Genomic DNA, 23904 nt, shown 5'->3' on the forward strand with positions numbered 1-23904 from the left:
TTGATGTTGCCACCGCTACCATACGTCGCTTCCAAAAGGCCCCTGAATACTTTGCTTCATTGCCTAGAGAGTGTCTGATTGAACCTTGGTCATGTGCCCAACCCTGCCTGCTAGAGAATAGGGAGGTGGAGGATCTCCCAGCTCCAGCTTCCTTAGAAGAGGACAAGGGCCTTGTGTTCTACCAGGTAGATACTAGATGCTCTCCACAGTCTGGCCTGGGCCTATCTTTTCAGCCTTCTTACTGCTGCTTCCCAGTAGGAGCAGTGCAACAGCAGACGTACAGTTTCACTTTCTCTTCAGTGTACAAGCTCATACCTGCTTTCGTGATTTTGTTTGTGTTTTGGATACCAACTTCCTGGTCTTCCGTTTATCTAGGCTATGACCAGCTTCGAACTCTTTCATATTTTACCTTTTACTTATTTTCAGAACTGTTTGAATGCAGTGTTTTCATACATTTTATACACACACACATACACTCATTATTCCTCTATCTCATAACTCCCCTGTTAGGTAACCCAAGTACATTTTAATAAATACTTACAAAGATCTAAAAAGTAGCAGATCAGTGATAGCATTTTTTAACTTTTGATTTCCAGCCCAGTTTTTCTCCCATTCATTCTGATTTCCTTTGGGGTTTTTTTTTCCTCTAAATACTTGAAATCCTTATTTTCTGTTAAACTTTTTATAGCATCGTTGAAAATAAGTGCAAACTATACCTTTTAGAAGTATTTGGCCCCTTGCCCTAATATAATGACATGACAAATGGCCATGAAAACTAAAGTCATCTCTCTAGTCTTTCAGTGCTTATTCTGAAGTATATGTTTCCTTATGCCTTGCATAAGTAAAGTCCAAAACCCTTGGGAAGTTAACTTTTAATCTTTTCACAAGAACAGATGCTTCTGTCTTATTCTGTGTTTGTAATTTTAGGTTTAGTATTAATGTGACTCTTAATGACTTGGAAATGAAGGTCAAGATAAATAGCTGCAGGTGTTTGATAGAAGGGTAGAGATGGGGTTGTGTGCCTTATTTAGGTTTTAGACTTGGTTTTTTACTTTTCCTTATCGTTTGAACTATTTAATAACACTGTATTAAAATCAGAAGGTAGAAAAAAATAAACTGAAGGAGTCTATCAGTAACACTGAAGGAATTTCTCAGTAAGATACCCTTCAATAGGAATCCCTTCAATAACACTCTTAGTAATTGGTTCTCCAGTCTCTATTTAAATCTTTTTGTGGACATTGTCTATATTTTTCAAAGGAATATTATGTATACTATTTTATTTTTATAAATTTTATTTGGTCCTTTTCCAAATCTGTTCCTTATTCATAATGCCCTAATTTGTTTATAGTGAATCTTCCTTTTATCTCTTTAGTTATTTTAAGCATTCTTATTTTCTGTTGTTTCAGATTGTTTTAATATTTGTGGGTTTTGAAGATAAAAATTCTCTTATTCCAAAATTACCCACTATCACCTCCCAGTAAAGAACTACAGGAATCTAGTTTCTGTTTCTGTACTTTGTAATTGTCCACCTATCCTGAAATACGTTTTTAGTGCCTAAAATATATTTTTGTTTAGTATGTTTTAAAATATGTTTTATTTTAAGCATGTAAAATCTTTCTCTTCAGCCTTTATTTCTAAAATGCTTTTGGGGCGCCTGGGTGGCTCAGTCGGTTAAGCGTCTGACTTCGGCTCAGGTCACGATCTCGTGGTCCGCGGGTTCGAGCCCCGCGTTGGGCTCTGGGCTGATGGCTCAGAGCCTGGAGCCCACTTCCAATTCTGTGTTTCCCTCTCTCTCTGCCCCTCCCCTGTTCATGCTGTGTCTCTCTCTGTCTGAAAAATAAACATTAAAAAAATTTTTTTTAAATGCTTTTAAAAATACTAACCCAGGGGAGCCTGTGTGGCTCAGTCAATTAAGCATCTGACTCTTGATTTGGGCTCAGGTCATGATCTTGCAGTTCATGAGATGGAGCCCTGCGTTAGGCTCTGTGCTGACAGACAGGACCCTGCTCGGTATTCTCTCTCTCCCTCTCTCTCTACATCCATGTGTGCTCTCTCTCTCTCTTTCTCAAAATAAATAAACCTTAACAGAAAAATAGGAGTTCCTGGGTGGCTCAGTTGGTTGAGTGTCCAACTCTTGATTTCGCCTTGTGTCATGATCCCAGGGTCATGGGATCGAACCCCACATTGCTCCATGCTGAGCGTGGAGTCTGCTTGAGATTCTCTCTCTCTCTCTCTCTCTCTCTCTCCCTCTCTCTCTCTCTCTCTCTCTCTCCCTCTCCCTCCCTCCCTCCCTCCCTCCCTCTCTCCCTCTACCCCTCTCCACAACTCCTGCGCACTTTCTCTCTCTTGCCCTCTTTCTAAAATAAAATAAAATTTTAAATATAAATTAATTAACCCATATAATGGGGTGCCTGGCTGACTCAGTTGGTAGAGCATGCAACTCTTGATCTTGGGATCATCAGTTCAAGCCCCACCTTGAACGTATAGCTTACTTAAAAAAATTTTTTTCTTAATATTTACCTGTATTAGAGAAAGACAAATGTCATTAGATAAGGCACTGAACAGCACACAGATCATTTTTTGTTTAATTTGTAGAGAAGAGCCTCTGGAGATTAAAAGGTTTGCTCATTTGGAGCCAATTTCAAAGCCAAAATGAGAGCCCATTGGCTTTCTACCTTTTACTTTTGATCATTCAGCCTCAAATTTGAACTGGATTTATCTCACATTTTCGTATCTATTTTAAAAAATATAAGGCGCCTGGCTGGCTCAGTTGGTGGAGCGTGCAGCTCTGGATCTCAGGGTTGTGAGTTTGAGCCCCATGTTGGGTGTAGAGATTACTTAAAAATAAAATCTTTAACAATAATAATAATTTTCACATCTTATATTGAGATATCTGATGTTTAAAGTACAATGTGATAAAAGATCTCAATCTATCCATTATATAGGTTTATTTGAAACTTTTGAACAGAGTTATAAATCAGGTTGTATGTACTTATCAGGAAACCTTTAGACAACCTCTGCCTACAGAGGGATAACATTAAAAAAGAATCCCAGATTAAAAGTTTCTCAGTAGCTGAATTTTCTTCTCTGTCAAAACCAGAATTTACTGACTTTTAGGGCAAGGGTCAGCTATTTGATCAGCACAAAAAGTGGCAATTTAGGCAAATGTCCGGGTGGCCTTTTAATGCTCCCTATTATGCATTGTGTACAAGTATTTCCTAGCCCTCTGGTGCTTCGTGTATAGAAAATCTTGTAACAGCCCATTCAGCACTTCTCCATAGCAGCACCAACAAGGGAGTCATTTGTGGTCAGGACTTTTCAGATGTCAACACCTGTTCTCTAGAAGTTTTACATAAGCCATAGAGTAACCAACTATCACTAACTATATTGATATGGATTCAGTTCAGACTGGCACCCTTGAAGTGAAGAGTTGCATTTTGAAAATTTAGTGTGCTTCTCTTATTGGTAATGAGCACTGTTAGAGAAGCTCTTACGGAAAGTTTTACTTTGATACCATCTACAAACTCTGGATGTAAAAATTAAGGGATATAAGGTCAGTATTGTAACCTTGAATATGTTGAAATTGATCTTATTGTTTAGAAATGTTCTCTAAGACTAATGAAGGATATTTGTCTTCACATTAAATCACCATGTATCACTATTTTTGTTCTTTCATTGTTTTTTTCTTTCATTTTTTATTGTTTTTAGTATATTTGCTTCTGGCTAGCTCCCTTCTAATTTGGCCATAATAATAAGCACTCTAAAGATATTAGTTATTACCAGGTATTCTAAGTACTTTACATGATTATTTTGTGGAGATTGTTATTCTCCTTTATAGATGAAAAACTAGAGCGGAAAGGTAAAAACATCTAGTTCAAGACATTAGAGCCAGCAAAGATCAGAGTGGTTTCAGTTTGGCTAGAAACCCATGGAATTTAATTTGTTATCATTACTAAGTCAGTCTTGCTTCCTAAATTTTTAATATCTGTCTCCCCTTTTTAGCCCCAATGCCATTGTCCTGATTCAGTGACTCATTTGTCTTTTGCCCATGGTCTTCTATTTGGTTTCTTCTTTCTGTTTCTTAATCTCCTCTAGTCCATCCTCCATTTTTTACCACTAGAGCCATCCATCTATTCTGAATAGATAGAACATGTTACTTTCTAGATCAGAGTTCCTAAGTGGCTTCCCATCACTACTTGACCTTCTGGATTAAATCTGATTCCGTTTGACATTGTCTATAGGCCCTGCATAATGGCAGTCCTGCCTACCTGTCTGACTTTAATTCCTTCCATTATCATGTTCCAACTTCAGGTTCTAACATAGTGAATTACTTCCCAAATGTATCATGGTATCTTACAATTCTTTGCTTTTGTACGTACTGTTCTCTTCCTGGATTGCTCTATTTCCCTGCCCCAGTCCACCTTGGAAGCTTTTACCATCCTTTAAAATTTAATTGTGGTGTTTTAATTCTGTTCTGAGATACCTAATTAGGCAACTCTTCCTCTTGATTTCCACCCTGCCTTATTCTCCCTCCCTCATGGCAGTTACCATTGTCTCATTTTGTTATAGCTGTTTAAGAGCTTCTCTCCTTCTAAACTGCAAGCTTCTTGAAGATAAACTTTTATCTATTCATCTTTAGAGCTCTGGTTTCTAGTACAGTGCCAGGAACATTTAGAAGGTGCTCACTTAATATTTGTTGGATGTGCCAGTGAATGAATGAATGATTCTTTTGGCCCTGAAAGTTCAAGTTTGTTAAATTCAGTATAAGATAAAAATAAATTAGACTCAGTACAAGGGACCGATGTGTTCTTTCTCAAGTCACATATGTGATATAGTTTATGTTGTTTAAAATATTCTTAATTTCCAGAATAGGAGATATAGATTGTACTCTGGATACTTGAATAAAGAGCTTTAGTTCTACGGCATAAGCTTTGTAATGCTGATTTTGACTAAATCAGAGGTCACGTTGTTCTTCAGTAGAGACTGCTAGATAAGTCTCTGTTTAATAAGCAAGGTAGTACTATTTACACAAGTACTGTGACAGAGGCATCGTGAGGTGCTGTGTGATCATGGAGTGATGGTGGTGGGTAGTATTTCAGTTAGTGGTAGGAGAATATTAGGGAGTAGGCGTTTTAAGGAGCACAAGGTGTTAAGTGCTCTATAATAGATGGCACTGTCACGTTGTCAATACTAATGTTTCAGAAATCCACTCAGAGTTGCTCTGTCCCATATGGTAGCCATTAGCCACATATGTCTGTTTAGCACTTGAAATGTGGTTAGCCTACATTGAGATGTGATAGAAGTGAAATATAGACAATGGATTTCAAAGATTCAATACTAGCCCACCCCCAAAAGTAAAATAGTTCAGTAACAGGTTTTTTTTACATTGATTACATGTTATAATGATAATATTATAGATACATTGGGTAAAATAAAATCTTTTGTTTAAAAGGTGAAATTAATTTTTATTCTTTTAACGTGAATGCTAGAAAATTTTACGTTACGTATGTGGCTTGCATTTTGTTTCTGTTGTGCCTTGCTGGCTAGATCATACTTTAAGGATGCTGACCCTCAATATACCTTCCTTTTCCCACTTAAAGTATGTCATCCTCAAGTCCGTCATCTTAATATGCTTTGTTTTGTTGGTATTAACCAATTCCCATGGGAGATAGATCACTTGATATTGTTAGCGTTAGGTTTTGACACCTGTTTTTTAAACTGGTTTTTCAATTTTGGAAATTCTGCATGTCAGTTAATACTGTACTTTGGAAGGAATAGTTAATTAGATTAATAACCAGCTCCCCCTTCATGCTTGTACTAACAGCTCTTTGTATTAAAGAAATATATGACTTTAAAAGCATAAGATATAATATATACGAGAATTATTATTTATTAATGTATGAGACTGTCACGTATTTCCAGCTCACCTCCTGAATTTATTTCATTCTGTTTTTGTAATATGCTTCACTTACTCTGTTCTTTCCAGGATCGAATATGATGCCTATCGCACTGATTTGGAAGAATTGAATCTTGGACCACGGGATGCAAACACCCTGCCAAAGATTGAGCAGTCACAGCATCTGTTTCAAGCACATAAGGAAAAATACGATAAGATGCGCAATGATGTTTCTATCAAGTTGAAATTTCTAGAAGAAAATAAGGTAAATTCAGTCTTTACCTTCTGAGATAAACTTTCACGACTTTATTTATTTATTTATTTTAATTTAATTTAAATCCAAGTTAGTTAACATACTGTGTAATAATGATTTCGAGAGTAGAATTCAGTGATTCATCACTTACATATGACACCCAGTGCTCATCCCAACAGGTGCCCTCCTTACTCCCCCTCACCCATTTACCCCTTACCCCTACCCAACACTCCTCCAGCAGCCCTAAGTTTGTTCTCTGTATTTAAGAGTCTCTTATGGTTTGTCTCCTTCTCTGTTTTTATCTTGTTTTTGCTTCCCTTCCCCTATGTTCATCTGTTTTGTTTCTTAAATTACACATGTGAGTGATATCATATGATATTTTTCTTTCTCTGATTGACTTAATTTCACTTAGCATAATACACTCTAGTTCCATCCACGTTGCAAATGGCCTTTTGATTTCATCCTTTATGATCACCGAGTAATATTCCATTATGTATGTATACCACACCTTCTTTATCCGTTCATTAGTCAGTGGACATTATGCTTTTTCCATAATCTGGCTATTGTTGATAGTGCTGCTATAAACACTGGGGTGCATGTGTTTATGGACATTAAAATGATGTCACCCTACAGCTCAGTTGGTTAAGCCTCTGGGTCTTGGTTCCTACTCAGATCATGATCTCATGGTCGTGAGATGAAGCCCCATGTTGGGCTCTGTGCTGAGTGTGGAGCCTGCTTGGGATTCCCTCTCAATCTCTTTCTCTTTCTGCCCCTCCCCCACGGGCATGCACACAAGCTCGCTCGCTCGCTCTCAAAATAAATAAACATTTTTTTAAAAATTATTTTCTGGGGCACCTGGGTAGCTCAGTCAGTTAAGCGTCTGACTTCAGCTTAGGTCATGATCTCCCAGTTTGTGAGTTAGAGCCCCTCATCCTGCTCTGTGCTGACAGCTCAGAGCCTGGAGCCTGCTTTGGATTCCGTGTGTGTGTGTGTGTGTGTGTGTGTGTGTGTGTGTGTCTGTGTCTGTGTGTCTGTGTCTCTCTCTCTGCCCCTCCCCGCTCATGTTCTCTCTCTCATTCTCTCTCTTTCTCTCTCTCTCTCTCTCTCTCTCTCAAAAATAAATTTTAAAAAAATTAAAAATGATTTTCTAATTTTTTTTAATGTTTATGTACTTTTGAGACAGAAAGCAGAGGAGGGGCAGAGAGAGAGGGAGACACAGAATCCGAAGCAGGCTCTAGGCTGTGAGCTGTCAGCACAGAGCCTGATGTGGGGCCCAACTCACGAACTATGTGATCATGACCTGAGCTGAAGTCAGGCACTTAACCGACTGGGCCACCCAGGCTTCCCAAAATAAATAAACATTTAAAAAGTAAATAAATAAAATAAAATGCCACCCTAAATTTAGAGAGATAAATAGAAAGTTTTTTGTTTCTGTTAACTCCCTTTCATTACAGGTGCAAAATGGAATTTCAGCTGTAATCAGTGTTTGAGTTTTTAGAAGAACAAAAAATATATTTATCTTTCTGTCATAAAAGTCATCATCAACCCTACTGTCCCAGTCTTTCACATGGAGTTGCAAAAAAATATTTGATGTTTCAACTATTGATGTTCAGATTGGTGTTGATGACAGATGCTTTAAAAAGTTACATAATTGGGGCACCCGGCTGGGTCAGTTGGGGGAGTGTGCAACTCTTGATCTCAGGGTTACTAGTTCGAGCCCCACACTGGGCGTAGAGATTATGTAAAAAAACCAAAATCTTAAAATAAGAACAAATAAATAAGTAAATAATAAAATTAAAAGTTACATAATGAGAGATTCTGCTTTGAATATTTTGAAACTTTTTTATTAATGATAGGTACAGATTTTAGGAAGAGAAGAACATTCTTCCTAGTAATTGATAAATGAGGAATGACTAAAAGGCTCATTAGCATAACCTAGAAGGAATAAGCCAAGAAATCAGTTTTCCACATTACTTCTGTGTAACGTGAACCCATCCAAAGGCGAGAATGGTGAGAGCTGAGATGGGCCTGCTGTAGGCTTCATGTGGAGGTGGATTCACATAGTAACAAGCTCCCGAGTTTTGGTTTACGTATAGGACAGGTTCCTTTGTTTAACATGTCTGCATACTCAGTTTTGTGAGGGGGATTGCAGTTCTGGAAAGAGGAGCCAGTAGTGGACGCAGCACAGAGCAGGCGGAGTGGCTCAGTCTTGTGGCGATGGGGTCTTCCCACTGCATGTTAGTGGTCCACTCGTGCTTTTCGCATCCTCTGAAGGCACAGTAGGTCTTCAAATCTGCTTTCTTTAGGTACCGTACCTCTCAAAATTATTCTTCAGTTTTAATTGTCTGTTGATATCTTCTTGTTTTTCCTTAACATTTTTTTAGAACCTCTTTTGGCTACCATAAGAGTTGCAGAATAATACATTTCCTTAGGATCGACCAAGTCCTGCACCATCACTCACTTTTTTTTTTAGCAGCAGTGGGTGAAAAGTATTCACCAGAAGCCATTACAGTGTCAGTAAAGGAAACCTGAGCAGAGTTATCAGACAGATTTCCGCATCATTCCAGCAAGAATGCAGTGCAGCCTTTCAGCATTCATTAGCTAGCACATCAGATGTCATTCTTTTTAGTCATTCGTATATATCTCCGTAGATGTATCTCTCTGTAGGTACATATGTACAGAGAGATAGATCAGTTACACTGCTTAATATTTTAATGGATAGGAATATATTAATACTTAGATATATGTTTTAAATACAAAAATATTTTTTATATACTCCCACTGTAACAGTTCAGCACTGTATACTGTATAGTGCTACTTGAGGTATGCGCCAGCTAACATTTTAGAGGCTCTATCCAAAGCTAATTTGAAGGGAAAGGAATTCACCTAATTTACGGGTACAGGACCTCTGCAAATAGAGAAAATGACTTTAGGAAATCTATAAAATGGTAACTGTTCCGTCGGAATGTAATGGTATTGTGTGCTATCCTCTGGATGGTGAGATCATGGGTAATTTTTGTTTTCTATATATTTTTCTATATTTTAGATGATTGTGTTCCCTTTCTAAAAAAGAGAAAGTAATGTTGAAAGAATCAGTATCCCAAAGCAGCTCTGCTTATATGGTTCTTGCCAGAGTAAATAAAAATAGACAAACCACACAAAGATAAGCAGTGGCCACGTGACTGTTACGTGTCTTAATAGAACTACTTTTGGATCTTAGGAGATCCCAGATGTAGACTTGAATTAGTGAAGGCACTTCTTATTTGTCAGTTACTATGCATTTTACATGTATTCTCTCAATCCTCATGACAATCTTCATACTTTCATTCTTTCAGTAAAAATTATTGGATACTTTCTATACTGGGAATAGGTCAGTGAAAAAAAAAGACAAAACTCTGTCCTTTTGAAGCTTACTTTCTGATTAGTCATATACTCTCGTCATCTGTATTTCCCAGATGAGTGAATTCATCTCACGTAATCTTCTGTGATCATGTATCCCCTTCACTTCTGATCTTTTGAACCTCTCTCTGATCTGCCCACTGCAAAGTTGCTCCTCACTTATGAGGAAGAGTTGTATGACATAACCTAGGCTCTTCCTTTTCATGTGTCCAGGAAAAGTTCTAGATCTGGGAACACCAAAATCAATATTTGAGCTGTGGAAGATAGACTGAAGAAATGATTTGGGGCCTAAATCTAGTGTCATGACTGGCTGAAGTAGCCCTGTGTTGCTAATGTGAGAAATACGAAGGAGTACAGAGGTGGCAGGTAGAAAAGAAATTGTATACTTTCTCCTCTGTCCTTGCTTTGCCTCACTTGTCTTTTGCTGTCCTCTGCTCTGCTCTAGAGTTGAGCACCATAGGCTAATGAATAGGCAAGTTGGACTGTATCTTTTGCAAAAAATTCCAGAGTAAGAACATGAAAACCTGGGTTCCAGACCCATTTCTGCCACCTGCTATAACATTATGATCTTGGACAAGTCTCTCCAAGCTTCTGTATTTTCCTTTGGAAAAATGAGGGTAAATCATGCCTTGTGTTAAGCAAGTGAAAAAAAACACACTGTCTATAAGGGGTAAAGTACTGTTCACCAGTATTTATAGAATTCCTGCTGTATGCCAGGCACTTGGCTAGGTGAAGGGATGAAGGAGAAGGAAAATAAAGTTTATGATCTTAGGGAGTTACAAAAACATAGGATGGGTTTGTTTTCTAGAAGTCATCACCTTCACACCTTCCCCTGGTGGTTTTTGAACTTAACCTATATCCTGCCTCCCTTGTGTCTCTTTTGCGGATACGAGCAGAAATTGACATTAGAAAAGATGTGACAGGAGACATGAACTATATTTATTTCAACAAACATATTAATTTGAAATATTAAATTTATATCATTTGGCATTACATAAGCAATACTTTCTCAGTGGTAAGTGAAGATAATGCATTGACTGTTCAGGGAAATCTTAAAGATCCATGGAAGAGATAAGGACTTCAGCCTAGCCTTGAAAGATCAGGAGGACAGGCCTAAAAGAATTGGGAGGAGAACCTTCTTGGCAAGGGCAGTGGCCTGCATGTAAGAATAGAGGAATACTCATGTTTAGTAGAGAAATAGACTACCGTGATGAAACATAACCTTCACATGCTTTAAAGGAAGAGAGAATCAGAAAGGTAATTGGAAGCCACATTGTATAGAGCCTTGTTCACATAAAGATTGAATTGTGGCCTCAAAAAGGATGCATACTGAGTAATGGACCAGCCAGGTCATCTCTGTGAAGTTTAAATGTCTGCCAAGATGGCTCTTAAAATCCAACTCTATCTTGTTGGCATTGAAGAATTTGTAAAGTTAGGAGTAAAAAAAAATACATGACTTAAAAACACTACAGTTTAAAGGAAGAAAGAAAGTAGAAGCACGCAGACTAGTGAGGAATCTTTTACAGCCAAATGAAGTGATAAAGAGCCTGACGTAGGGTAAATTCCAATAGCAGCAGAAAGGAAAGAATACAGTGATTTCAAGTCTGCATGACAGGGGTTGGGAAATCAAGAGAGGAAGCTAATTTGGCTTGAAGGTTGTAAGGGATGAGGAATGGGTATTTATTCCGTTTAACCCAGTGCTCAGTTTGAGGTGATGACAAAATATTCACATAGAAACAGTTGGTAGGATGTTAATGATGTGAGTTTGGAGTTGGAATGAGCAGGGTCAAGGCTTCAGAGATAAAGGTTTGGAAGTCATTGCCTTTGAGAATAACATTGTTGTCACATCTTCTTTTGACCTTACTATAAAATTTTTTTTAATTTGCCTTTATTCTCAAGGATTTATGTTCTTAGAGAGTCCTAGAGATAGTCTTTGTTTTCAGCTTTCCACAGTTGTCATTAACCTAAGTTTCAATTTGAACTCCGTAATCAGCTAAAAATCAACTAAAATAAAATCTATAAAGAAACTCTGATCTTTTTCTCTTATTTAACTCTTAAAAACTATAAAGAGATAATATTGGTCTCTGTTTTATGTTAAGCAATCAATAACTGTAATTTGGATGAAGACTTAGATTCATGAGAAAACTTTTTTATTGTTGAGCAACTTTTACCCTTTTATTTTTAATAACTCTAACAAAAGGAGGAAAAAGCAAGCCTTTAGGCTTACAAACTGTCTTATCCCTGTTTGCTTTCTTGGCAGTGTGAAATGCCTGAAATCTTGTGTTTTTTCTTCTTTTGTTAAAATAAGCTGAATTTGTACCTTAATATCTCCTTTATACAAAGTGTCAGGTAATCCACGTAGCACTTGAATTTTAACAAAATATACTCTTCCTATTTCTTAAATATTGTATATTGAATTTTTTAAAACATAGGTTATTTTAAACATAATGTAGTGTGTTAGTTTGTAATTTGATAATATCCCAAAGGTTAATGCTTGTCTTTACAGCTGTTTTTTGCAGCTTTTGGGGAGGAGGCTTTCTTTGACATCTCTCATTTCATGGCTTTTCAAGTGTCTTCCCATAGCAACACTTCTGTTCTAAAATGAGAGGCCAGATAACCCGACAGTTAAAATGATGCATAAAGTAAAAGCAAACAGTCACTGAGTAAAGGACTAAGAACCATTCCTGTGACTGTTGTAATATATTTTAGTAGCCAAACATTGTGAGAATGTTTTTGTTTCATTCTTACAACTTAAAAAAAATTTTTTTGAGAAGGATTGAAAGGTGGATTCTTCTCTATATTTTAGAAAATTGAAGCGTTTATATGTAGTTAGTCTAGCCTTCCTTCTTTCTGGGAAAACAAAGAAAATAGATGTGTAAAATACACACATTCCTGTGTGTGCATTCATGCTGAGTGATATGTGCACATCTCTCTTGTCATTTACTTTTAATGGAGAAATTTGAATTCTATTATGTACAATCTGTGCTCTTTATCCACCCACCCCCAAGATATATTATGTTTACCTTTAACCTAAACAATCCTTATTAATCTCTGATATTCTCTTCCTGTTTTACTAAACAACATTGAGTTGCATAGCAGTAACAACAGAGTTAATTAGGCTTTCTAATGTTTCTGTTTCATCATTATTTCTCTTTTTCCTGTCTTTTCAGTAATGTAACATGAGCTGTTTTGTGACTTAAGGCAGTTTATTTACCTTTCATTGTTCCTTTCATGGTTCAAAACAAAACATAGGCTACTTTAGTAACGAGAAGAGACTAGACATTCCTGGAATTTTGTAGACTTTGTGAGAAAGGTACCATGCCTCCTTTTACAGCCTCATGATGCCTAGCAATGGTGTTTAAATATATAATAGTTATTTTAGCAAACGTGAGTTTGTGTGTCTTCCCAGAATTGAGGTATACTGCAGGGAAGAGAAAGAGATGGAAGAAAATGAGAGTCCACCATAACGGGACAAAAGGGCAAATCCTGATTACTTCATTCTTTGCTTTAGTGAGGGCAAAGCATACTCTCAAAAATGCCTCTATCGTCTGCAGTGTGTACTGTTGCTTGTGAAGAGAAGGCAAAAAATTTACAGAAAAAATATGCACATCGTAGTGAGCAATTCATGGTTTTTTAAAAAAAAATTTTAATGTTTTTATTTATTTTTGGGAGAGAGCAAGACAAAGTGTGATCAGGGAAGAGGCAGAGAGAGAGGGAGACACAGAATCCAAAGCAGGCTCCAGGCTCTGAGCTGTCAGCACAGAGCCAGACGCAGGGCTTGAACCCACAGACTGAGATCATGACCTGAGCCAAAGTCAGGCGCTCAACCGACTGAGCCACCCAGGCACCCCTCATGTTTATTATTTTAAAACAACTTTTTACATGGCTTGGAATCACATAAAACATGAAAAGTCATTTAAGATTAATATTTCCTTTAACAGAACTATAATTTAATTTGGGAGTGGTAAATCTCCCATCAGGGCTCCTAATGTATTAGGGGAGGAAAACTTGAATATATCAAAAGAGTCAACAAAGCAGCTTAGAGTAAAAATAAAAAGTAAGGATCTTATTGATTTTATTATGTTATTATTTTAAGAAAGATGAAATATACTCCTACTTTAAGGTAATGTCAATTAATTAGCAATACCCATTAAATGCAGGGTTTTTCCCTCTGTTATATTTCAGTGACTTGAGGATGACAAGGGGGACTAAAAAAGATGAACCAGACTTGGGGATGTATCCTGGACACATATTTGATTAATGCACTTACTTAATTTAAAAACCTTTTTTAAAAAAATCATAGTCATTCTGAATCTTAGATTGATGAAAAAACTGTTGTTTTCACTTGATGCCATGTTTCGTATATAATCATAATACAATAATATTCTTGAATATTAGGATTTCTTTTCTAATATATTATTTAATACACTATTTTTTCTAGTATATTACAGATTTATTTCATTTGTATCGTATTATGAATTTGGCTTTTCAGAAAATCCATAAACTAAAATGGGACGCAGGAGAAAGAGAGAATACACAGAGAATAAAACACCTAGAACAAAGTAAACATATTCATGTAATATCCAGCTATATATGTAGTTGTGATGCTTCGGTGACTATGCAAATACATACGGTAATAGGAGATATTTAAAACCTAGTACATCTTTGTAAAAATAGGCTATAAATGTTTGGAAAAGCTTGGAAGGCAAAGGTATTCTTATTTACTAAAACTTGTCTTTGAGAGGAAAAAAAATAAACGTCTAAATTTTAAAACTGGCTATTTCTTGCCAAATATTAAGAAGCATGTTAACCATTACTTAATCTGTACAAGTAGATATTCTTGAAATCTTTTTCTTCACTGTCAAAAGAAAAGGACCCTAACTTCTTACTCTTGATAATTTTTAAATATTCATGCCAATGACTTACCATCATCTTTATTTCTACAACTGGAGGTATAAATGGGATTACCTCTTGGTATTTGCTTATAGGTCAAATGAAATTAAGTTCCACAGTAAAAGAACCCTACTGGTTCTAAATAAAAAAATAAGCATTTATAGATTGAAATATGTAAGTATGTATAATAAGCAACCTCAACACTGTGCCAAATATGATTACCTACATTTGGATTCTGTGGAACATTCCCTTACTCATGCAACTTTACTTCCAGACTTAATTCCTGAGTATATTTCATCATATAATTTGGTATCATAATATCGTGTTGTTATTGTTCTTTTTTTCATTCATTTAACAAACAATTATTAGATACATACTGCGTGCCAGGAAGTGTTCTGGATATTGTTGATACCCAGCGAGCAAACAAAAACAAATTCTACCCTCAAAGAGCTTATCGCCTAATAAAAGAAACAACATTGATCAAATCACACCGAAACATGTATATAAAATTTTCGCTGTAGCGGTGGTCTCGAGGAGAGGTACATAGTTCATTAAGTGGTCAGGGCAGGCTTCCATGAGAAAGTGATGTTGAGCATTAACTAGGTAAAATGAGAAGCAAAGAGTATTCCAAGTAGAAAGAACCACATATGTAACAGCCCTGTGGCAGGAGAGGGTGTGGTATGTTCAAAGAGTAAATATGATAGGAGCCAATGTGACTAGAGTATAGGACTGACCGGGAGGCAAGCAAAGGCCAGACCATCCATGCAGGTCTTATAGACTACATTAAGGAAAAGTTTGTTTTAGTATCTGTGGGGAGCCATTGAAAGAATTCTTGGCCAATGAGAAGTCTAAAATATGGAGCATAGATCTTAGTTAGAACCTGAGAGTGAATATAGTAGTTTAGACAACAGATGATGAGAACTTGTTTAGGGTGGTGGTAGTGGATATGGAATGAACTGAGGATGTCAAGAGATACTTAAAAGGTAAAACAAAAAAACATATAAAATACTAAGAGCAGATCGATACATAATTGGCACCTTTAACATTTTATTCTTTTATTCATCAAATATTTATTGGTTGCTTTTTTATGAGCCAGGGATAAATAGTAGAAATATAAATGGGCTTGCCCTTGTAGAGCTTATGGTCAAATAAGAGAAATCGGCATTAACCAAATAATTATATAAATACAAACTATGATAAGTGTTGTAAAGGGAAAATAGAGGAGTCATGTGAGTATACAAAGGGGACTTGGCTTGGTCTGGGGTATTGTGGAAGGCTAGAGGAAGTGACATTGAGGCTGAATTCCAGAGGGCTACAAAGGAGCTGACTTAAGGTGTGTGGAGGAAAGGGATTTTAAATAAAAGGAATAGAATATGCAAAAGCCAGTTGAGGTCAGTGAGTCCAGAGCATAATGAGGATGGGGGAAGAATAGCTCTGGATGAAACCAGACAGGTATATAGGGCCTACATAAGGATGAAGTGACATAGGTACAGGGTTATTCATTGCGGCATCACTTGTAATATCAAAGGAAGAGAAACAACGCAGCAGTTCACCAGTAGAGGACAAGTTAAATAAACTGTGGTTCATTTACAGAATGGAATATTTTGCAGCTATTAAAGAAAAAAAGAGTAAGTATGCTATTGATAGAAGGATCCTTAGGACATAGTGTTAATTGAAAAGAGTAAGGTGCAAAGCAGTGTATATGGTAGAATATCTTTTGTGTAAGAAAGGAAGGAAATAAAAATGTATAATTTTACATAAAGATTTGTGCTTGCATAAGAAAACCTGGAAGAATTAACTAAAATCAGTTACCTATAAGGGGACACTGGTCAGAGACAGGAGTGAAAGTGAGACTTCTCATTATATACTTTTTATATTCTTTCAGTTTTGATCCTACTTATTGAAATGATAAGACTAAATTTTTAAAAGAAATGAAAGTATAGCTAGAAAATACTTGTTTTTTAAGGAGTGTACACCTTATCTTTGTTTCAAAATGAGACCCAACTAGATTTCTATTTTTCAGACATGATCTAATACATGTATTTATATAGCCTATAATTTTTCTTTAGGCTTAAAATCAGATGATCAATTTTGTGTTGGAGAGAATAGAAAAACTGTTAACTTGCCAGGACATGAGTTCCCTACATTATTCTTAAGTGACAGATTAGAAATGTAGAAATGGTGTGATATAGTACCTTTTATTTATATCAGAAAATATTTCCTAAATACAAATTTGAAAAGAAAATGTTTTCATGTATAGTACTGCGTTTGCTATTGCTAGTGGTTTGGCTTCCATGTCTCTTTAAACATTTTGCTAGACCCACGTGAAGGAGGAAAAAGTTGTCTGGGGTTTGCACTGCCTCCTCTCTTTCTTCAGAAAAGAGGCAGAAATTAACTATCTTTGTATAAACCATGCAGCCAAAAAGAATTGGGAGTTGAGGGTTGCTTTTGAAATTAGTATCATCTAAGGCATACCTGTCTGGAATCAGTATGAAATTTGTAATCATCAACTGGTGAATGAGAGAGAGAGTACAACTAGCTAACCAATTCGTCAGTTGTGCTGAGATTTCCAGATTTTTGTGAAGAAGTATTTAAAATTTTTTTTTAATGTTCATTTATTTTTGAGACAGAGAGAGACAGAGCATGAACAGGGAAGGGTCAGAGAGAGAGAGGGAGACACAGAATCCGAAGCAGGCTCCAGGCTCTGAGCTGTCAGCACAGAGCCGACGCGGGGCTCGAACTCATGGACCTTGAGATCATGACCGGAGCCGAAGTCAGGCGCTCAACCGACTGAGCCACCAGGCGCCCCATGAAGAAGTATTTTATACACAAGACTTAAAAGCCTCCCAGAAGGGATAGCTTTATAGTCATCAACTGTTGTTTTTATAGATTTGACTTGGTCTTCTCTGGCTTTTATAGATTTGACTTAGTCTTCTCTCTCTCTCTTTCTCTCTCTCTCTGGCAGTTATAAGGTACTTATGTTTTCTGACCCTTTTTGGTCAGAAGTGATCAGTTCATTTGGAGGCTAGAGTTTGAGTTTCATTTTCCTTTTGTGTATGTTAGAGGGGAATGGATTGCTTGCTTTCACTTTGTGTGAATAGGGTGCAGTTATAAAAATTTACTTCTTGGGGCACCTGGGTGGCTCAGCTCAGTCAGTAAAGTGACTGACTTTGGCTCAGGTCATGATCTCAGGTCAAGCCCCGAGTCATGCTCTGTGCAGACAGCTTGGATTCTGTGTCTCCCTCTCTCTGCCCCTCCCTTCCTTGCGCTCGTTCTCTCTCTCTCTCTCTCTCTCTCAAAAATAAACATTTTAAAAAATTTACTTCTTATTACTTCTGTAGTGTTATCTGTCCTATAAAATGGTTGATACCTGTGTACTGCTCAGATCCACATTTCACTTATTTTGCCAACCTTATGTATCACCCAAGTCAGATTGCCAGGTTTTGTGATTAAGGTGAGTTTTCAAGTGATCAATTTAAGATTTGAACAGATCACTAGTAATCTGCGTTAGTTTTGGTGGCAGTGGCAGTACTGTACTTTTCTCCTTAGTTACAGTCTTTTGATTTACTTAAAAATAAAACCTTTAATTGGCATCTCTGAGTAAAATTGCAGAAGACACTAGCAGTGTTTAAGATGCCTGGGTGGCCCAGTTGGTGTCCCAACTGTCGATTTCAGCTCAGGACATGATCAAGACCTACATGGAGGGCTCTGCACTGACAGCAGGGAGCCTGCTTGGGATATTCTCTCTCTCTCTCTCTCTCTCTCTCTCTCTCTCTCTCTCAAAATAAATAAACTTTAAAAAAAATAAATCATTTGACTTAGCATTGTTCTTTTTAACCTTTACTTGAAGTCCTCTCAGTAATGACTCAACACTTTGGTTTTGACCATATGCCTTCCACCTACAATGTTACACCTTACAATATTCTGGTTTTCTATATGTATTTCTCCCATTAAATTTTCAAAAAATGCACTTTTCACAGACTTTCAGTAAAATTTTTAAGGTGCTTGTTTGGGGCTATTATAATGCCTTATCCTAAGGAAGTATTGTATAAAGGTATTATGATAGACTTCTTGCTGACAAGCAATATACAATCTAATGGAAGACATTTAGTAAAACCTACTATATACAAAATGTTGATTTATGCAGGAGAAAGAAGAACTACGGAATTTGATGAAGAATATTAGTGTGGACAGTGTGGGCTCTTAGAAGTACCTGCTAGGCTAGGTGGGATGACTTGAACAGAACCACACAAGAATGAGTAACAGCATTAGTGGAAAAGGTTAGGAAAAAAAAATTCTTGAAGAAACTCTGGAGCATATGTTTTAAGTTAGCTGTAAACTTTTGTTAAATTTTCTGTTCTTAAAGTAGAGTGTAGTATAACTGCTTGTGGATTTTTTTTTTAAAGAAAAAGGGTGTTTTTATCATAACAAATTTTGATAAAGCTTTTTTATTAAGCTTATAAACAGTTGTTAGGTACATACGATCAGAATTTTTGTAACTCATATAAGAGATTGGGTTCTTAATCTTTAAAAAAAAAAAAAAGTTTTCCAAGATATAATACAGAACCACACTTACAATGGAAAACTATTTTATGAATATAACAATGGGTGTGAATGGGCCATTGGTTTAGCTGGAAGTTCTTGTTGCCCAATGTCCAAAGGCCAGTGAGAACAAGGTCACCTAATTGGTTGAAGGAAATACTCAGCTCCTTAACTACTCTTCTGTACCTAAATTCATATTTATCTAGGAGCTCAGATGCTATCTTGAATGATTGTTGGTACTTAATATTTCCACTAGCAACTTGAAAGTTTCTTTCTTCCCCTGTGTACTACCCTGCTACCCAGGGCTTTCTCCAATTAAAGCACATACCATACTGTGCTGTGAATGTCTGTTAGTCAGTTTCTTTCCTTAGAGGTAAGCTCCATGGCTGCATCTATAGAGCATTCTCCTTCTCCAGCAAGTGAATTGCTGCACACTGATCTTTGAGTAATCTGTATATGGAGGAAATGCTCTATAAGTATTTTGTTTAATACCTATGTGTATATCTATCTACTGTAATCTAGATGATCATATACCAGCGTACAGATGATGATAATGAGGTTCAGAGGTTAAATAATTTGCCCAAAGTCTCACAACCAGACCAGGATTCAAATCTGGATCTGTTTGACTCCACAACCCTGCTTTTAATTAATGTGCTATAATGCTGCTCCAAGTAGGGTTCTTAACATAGCAGAGGAAGAAGATGGGAGATAACCTTGAAAAACAGAAGCCATGTGGGTCATATCCAAAACTGGAGCTCTTAGAAGGAAGGGAGAAGGGGAGGGAGCTAACACTGTAAACCATAGAACGAAAGGGCGATAGACATTTTTGTTAAAGGGGGAGAAAACCTGTGCATTGAGAATTTTAACCTACCATTGGATAAAGAATTATAAGGCCTCAGCACATTCTGTGACCTATCATTACTGGAATTATGTGTCATCGGTTATCTGCTTTTCGAAATAGGACTGCCCTTTTTTTTCCCTCCTAGGATGCTTTTTTTTTTTTTTTTTTGAAACATACTTGTCCAAGATTTGTTGAAACCTATCCCAGTGAGTCAAAAAATAAAATCTATTCTTCCACCTCCACTTGTGGTTCATATTTGTCTTTCCTTCCCTTAACTCCCTTCCCAGTGTCCACACCCATATTTTTTATCGTACTTTTTTCTCAGCTGTTGCTTTGACATGACAGGCATTTCCAAAGCTATTACAAAGTAATAAAATTACACTTCACAAACCTAATAAAAGGCCAAGACAGGTATACTTCCCTGTTTAAATAATTAGAGGTAAAGAAAGGAGTTAATTCTTTACATGTTAGTGGTTTAGAGACTTCTTACTAAAGAATAATTTTAGGGGTGCCTGGCTGGCTCAGTTGGTGGAGCATGCGACTTGAACTAGGGGTAGTAAGTTCAGGCCCCCCGTTGTGTAGAGATACTTAAAAATAAAATCTTGAAAAAAAAAGATTTTATTTCAACTTTTCCTCACATGTTTAACCTAACCTCGGTATTGTTGTTCACTTAATATAAACCCTTATTTTATAGAGTTATTGGGAGAGTCAATGCTTTGAACAATTATAAATATATTAAAACAAGTTACTTTTATTTGAATTAGAAGTTGCCTCTTTTTGGGGCGCCTGGGTGGCTCAGTAGGTTAAGCATCTGACTTCAACTCAGGTCACGATTTCACCGTTCATGGGTTTGAGCCCTGCGTTGGGCTCTGTGCTGACAACTCAGAGCGTGGAGCCTGCTTCGGATTCTGTGTCTCCCTGTCTCTCTTCCCCTCCCCTCCCCTGCTCATGCTCTGTCTCTCTGTCTCTCAAAAAAATAAACATTTAAATTTTTTTTTAAAAAGTGCCTCTTTTTTTTTTTTTTTTTTTTTTAATTTTTTTTTTTTTCAACTTTTTTTTAATTTATTTTTGGTACAGAGAGAGACAGAGCATGAACGGGGGAGGGGCAGAGAGAGGGAGACACAGAATCGGAAACAGGCTCCAGGCTCCGAGCCGTCAGCCCAGAGCCCGACGCGGGGCTCGAACTCACAGACCGGGAGATCGTGACCTGGCTGAAGTCGGACGCTTAACCGACTGCGCCACCCAGGCGCCCCAAAAGTGCCTCTTTTTTAAAGTATCTCTGATAAGAAAGTAGGTAATAATCTAAATTTGATTTGGAAAAAAAAGTTCATTTGGTAGAAATAAAGTACCTCTTTATGGTTTTGATGCCTGTGCAGTAATACTTTAAATTTTTCGGTTGGTAAACTTTGTAAATGGTATTTATCTTCTATTGATATATGCTGTGTAAGCAGGAGAAAGTTTTCAGTATAATCCACTTGGCATCAGCTCTCAGGCCTGCTCTTAAATTTCTCTTACCCAGTTTCTATTTAAAACCTCAGCTTGTCTCTGCCTTAGTAGTCAGTGTTGAAGTTTGTTTTGCCCTTTAACAATCAAAGTATTGTATGGCATATTTTAGGTCATTCACCAGATGTTGCTATCGTGGTTTTGCTTATGTCTGATCCTGGTTGCTCATTGTTTGGCAGATCTTTATGAAAGTTCTTTGTAATTGAGTTCACAATGATTTAGTGTATTTCTAAATTACTGTAATTGTTTCTGCTGTTAGGTTTTGAAAATTTGTCAAATTTGTCATCATCCCATTTCTGCCTGGAACTGTTACCTCTATCTTCTTTTGCTCCTTTTTTAAGTCTCTGCTTCTCTCTTGTATTTCACTCATCCTTATAGCCTCTTTAAATCTTTTCTAAGTTAGGACATACATAAATAAATAGTTCCTGCTGTGTAAGTATGGAAAGAGTGTACAAAAGTTTAATACTGCATTACTCTTCATAATTTAAAAAGAATTAACTTTTAGTTCTTTCATCTGCTCCAAACCTTGTGTTAGATCCTGTCTTGAGGATGTTTAAATGCCACATCAGAGCCAGTGACAAAATGAAGAAGGAGGTTAAAACATACCTTCTGTACATTGCTACCTTTCCTTTAAGTGCCCTGCCATACCTTTTGTTTATTTATTTCAAGCTTTCTTTAAAAGCTTTCCAAAATGTCTGTTGCCTTATGAATAGAGTCAGGTTGGCATAGGTAAAAAAACATGGACCTGTCGTGGGATAAGACCTTCCACTCCCAGCTCATCTGCTAACTATCTAACCTTAAGCAAGTTACTTAACTTTCTGAGTGGTTTTTTAACTGTAACATGGAGAGAAGAGAAGCCTGTACAGAGTAGATGTAAGGGTAACATATTACCTGTCACATAGAAAGTGCTTCACAAAAGTGAGTGTCACCCACCATATCAAATAGTCTGACAAAAATACTTGGCGTTTTTTTTATTCTGTGTGCTCATCACTTCTCATGATCCGATAATATAAATATAAACGTAAATTGCAAAAGTGTAATGACCCTAAAATACTTCCTCAAGCATTTTTGGCTTTTTGCACCTTCTCCTGAAAGTACATTCTGACCTTTCCTCCACCTTACTTTCTTCATCTATCTTCCTCCCAGTTGTGTTTGAGAAACTGGTATCTACCCTACACTGACTTTCACAAGGCCAAATAGTCTACTAAAGTAAACCTGATAAACAAGCCAAGTAACTTAGACCAACACTTTTAAGTCTCATTAAAACTACTTATACATAGTGACAACTGCACAGTCATTATAAAGATTGCAAAAATTAGTTCTCTTTAAAATTGTATTTGCAGCTCTTTTTCTGTATTACTTAATTGTTCTTAAACGTCCTGAGGATTCTTTGTGGCATCGGTCAGAGCTGCATTGATATTCTATAAATAATACAGTCATTACATGAAGACATCATATGAATACATACTATAGTGAAAATTAGTTTATCAAAAATTTAGAGAAAATGAAGCAAAAATAGGCAGAAAAGCCCAAAGCTTTTAATTTGTTTATGTAGAAAGTAAGTATATTCATATTGATAATTGACTTATTAATTTATTTTAGTTCCCATTTATATTTGGGCTAGTAATGGTTTGAGTGGTTAAGAGTCAGTTTACCATTCCTATTTAAATGTCCATCTGATTTTTAAGACCTACTACCAAAACTAGTGTACTAGGATAACACTTACATAATCGGTGCTAATGGAAAAATGAGGTAAGTTAACCTGTTTTGGTATAAAAAGGCTTCTGAGATGAAAGTAACAATGAAGTTTTATACTTTATTTCCATGATTACAATTGAAAAGCTGTGAATCCCCACCGGCTGTCTCTATACCAGGGAACTGTCCTGAAGTGTGGATATACTTCAAGAGGCTTACACATCAACCTTCTCACAATTACTGGGAGAATGTTTTGGTGCAAATGGGTATTGTGTCATTTTGTTGTGAAAACTAGAAGTCAGTCTTAAAAAGCACCCTCTTTCCTTGATTTCCCACGGGTTAAGTTTCAGTGGAGTTGGGGAACATTTTGCATACAGGTAATACACCTGGCTTGAGGCTTTGTTGCTGTGTCTTTGTGTTGGGTTTGTCAGCCACCTCAAGGGGGTACAGAAACTGACTTCTCAGTGGACATCTGTGTTGATTGACACTCGTAGAGTTAGCTACAAAATTGTCTGACGCCCTTCCCACTTTCCGACAGTAACTTTCAGACTGTTATAACAGCTCTCTCCAGGTACACCACATGAATCAAATCCCGCACTCCGTGCTTACTGTCTCCTTTCATTCTAAAACACTGGGAATTAACATTCAAGTCAAAAATTTTCATGACCCAAAAAGCCATAAAGTAATTGTCTAGAATCTATTTCTAAAAGTTTGAATCTCACACTAAAAATACAGAAACCCCTCAGTTGCTCTATAACTCCAGGAGCCAAGGATCATCCAAAGAAAACAAAAAAACAAGAAAGGCCAGATCATACTAGTAAGGCAAGTTGTAAAATTACTTTGCGACCCAGGTAGGTTACTAGTGTGAAAGCTAAGAATACC

General features: G+C 36.8%; 1 protein-coding gene and 1 non-coding gene across 9 annotated transcripts in view; both read left to right on the plus strand.

The window, feature by feature from the left end:
* The window catches only part of ARFIP1 (ARF interacting protein 1), a 128310-nt gene that overhangs the window by 92985 nt on the left and 11421 nt on the right, over positions 1-23904 (plus strand). For 6 of the 8 annotated variants that reach the window (XM_078445685.2, XM_078445690.2, XM_078445689.2 and 3 more), the window contains 2 exons: positions 5987-6161; positions 14041-18214. In XM_078445685.2, the coding sequence (XP_078301811.1) occupies positions 5987-6161; positions 14041-14199 (334 nt within the window). In that variant the 3' untranslated portion in view covers positions 14200-18214. Of the gene's footprint in view, positions 1-5986; positions 6162-14040; positions 18215-23904 lie in introns of those variants that run through there. The other 2 variants (XM_060653989.3, XM_060653993.3) reach the window with 1 other exon arrangement.
* On the plus strand, positions 1653-1737 carry TRNAR-UCG (transfer RNA arginine (anticodon UCG)). Its single transcript has one exon. It is a non-coding gene; the product is annotated as a tRNA-Arg (tRNA).

Source organism: Panthera onca, chromosome B1 (genome assembly GCF_046562875.1).
Source record: "Panthera onca isolate mPanOnc1 chromosome B1, mPanOnc1 haplotype 2, whole genome shotgun sequence".
NCBI classification, from domain to species: Eukaryota; Metazoa; Chordata; class Mammalia; order Carnivora; family Felidae; genus Panthera; species Panthera onca.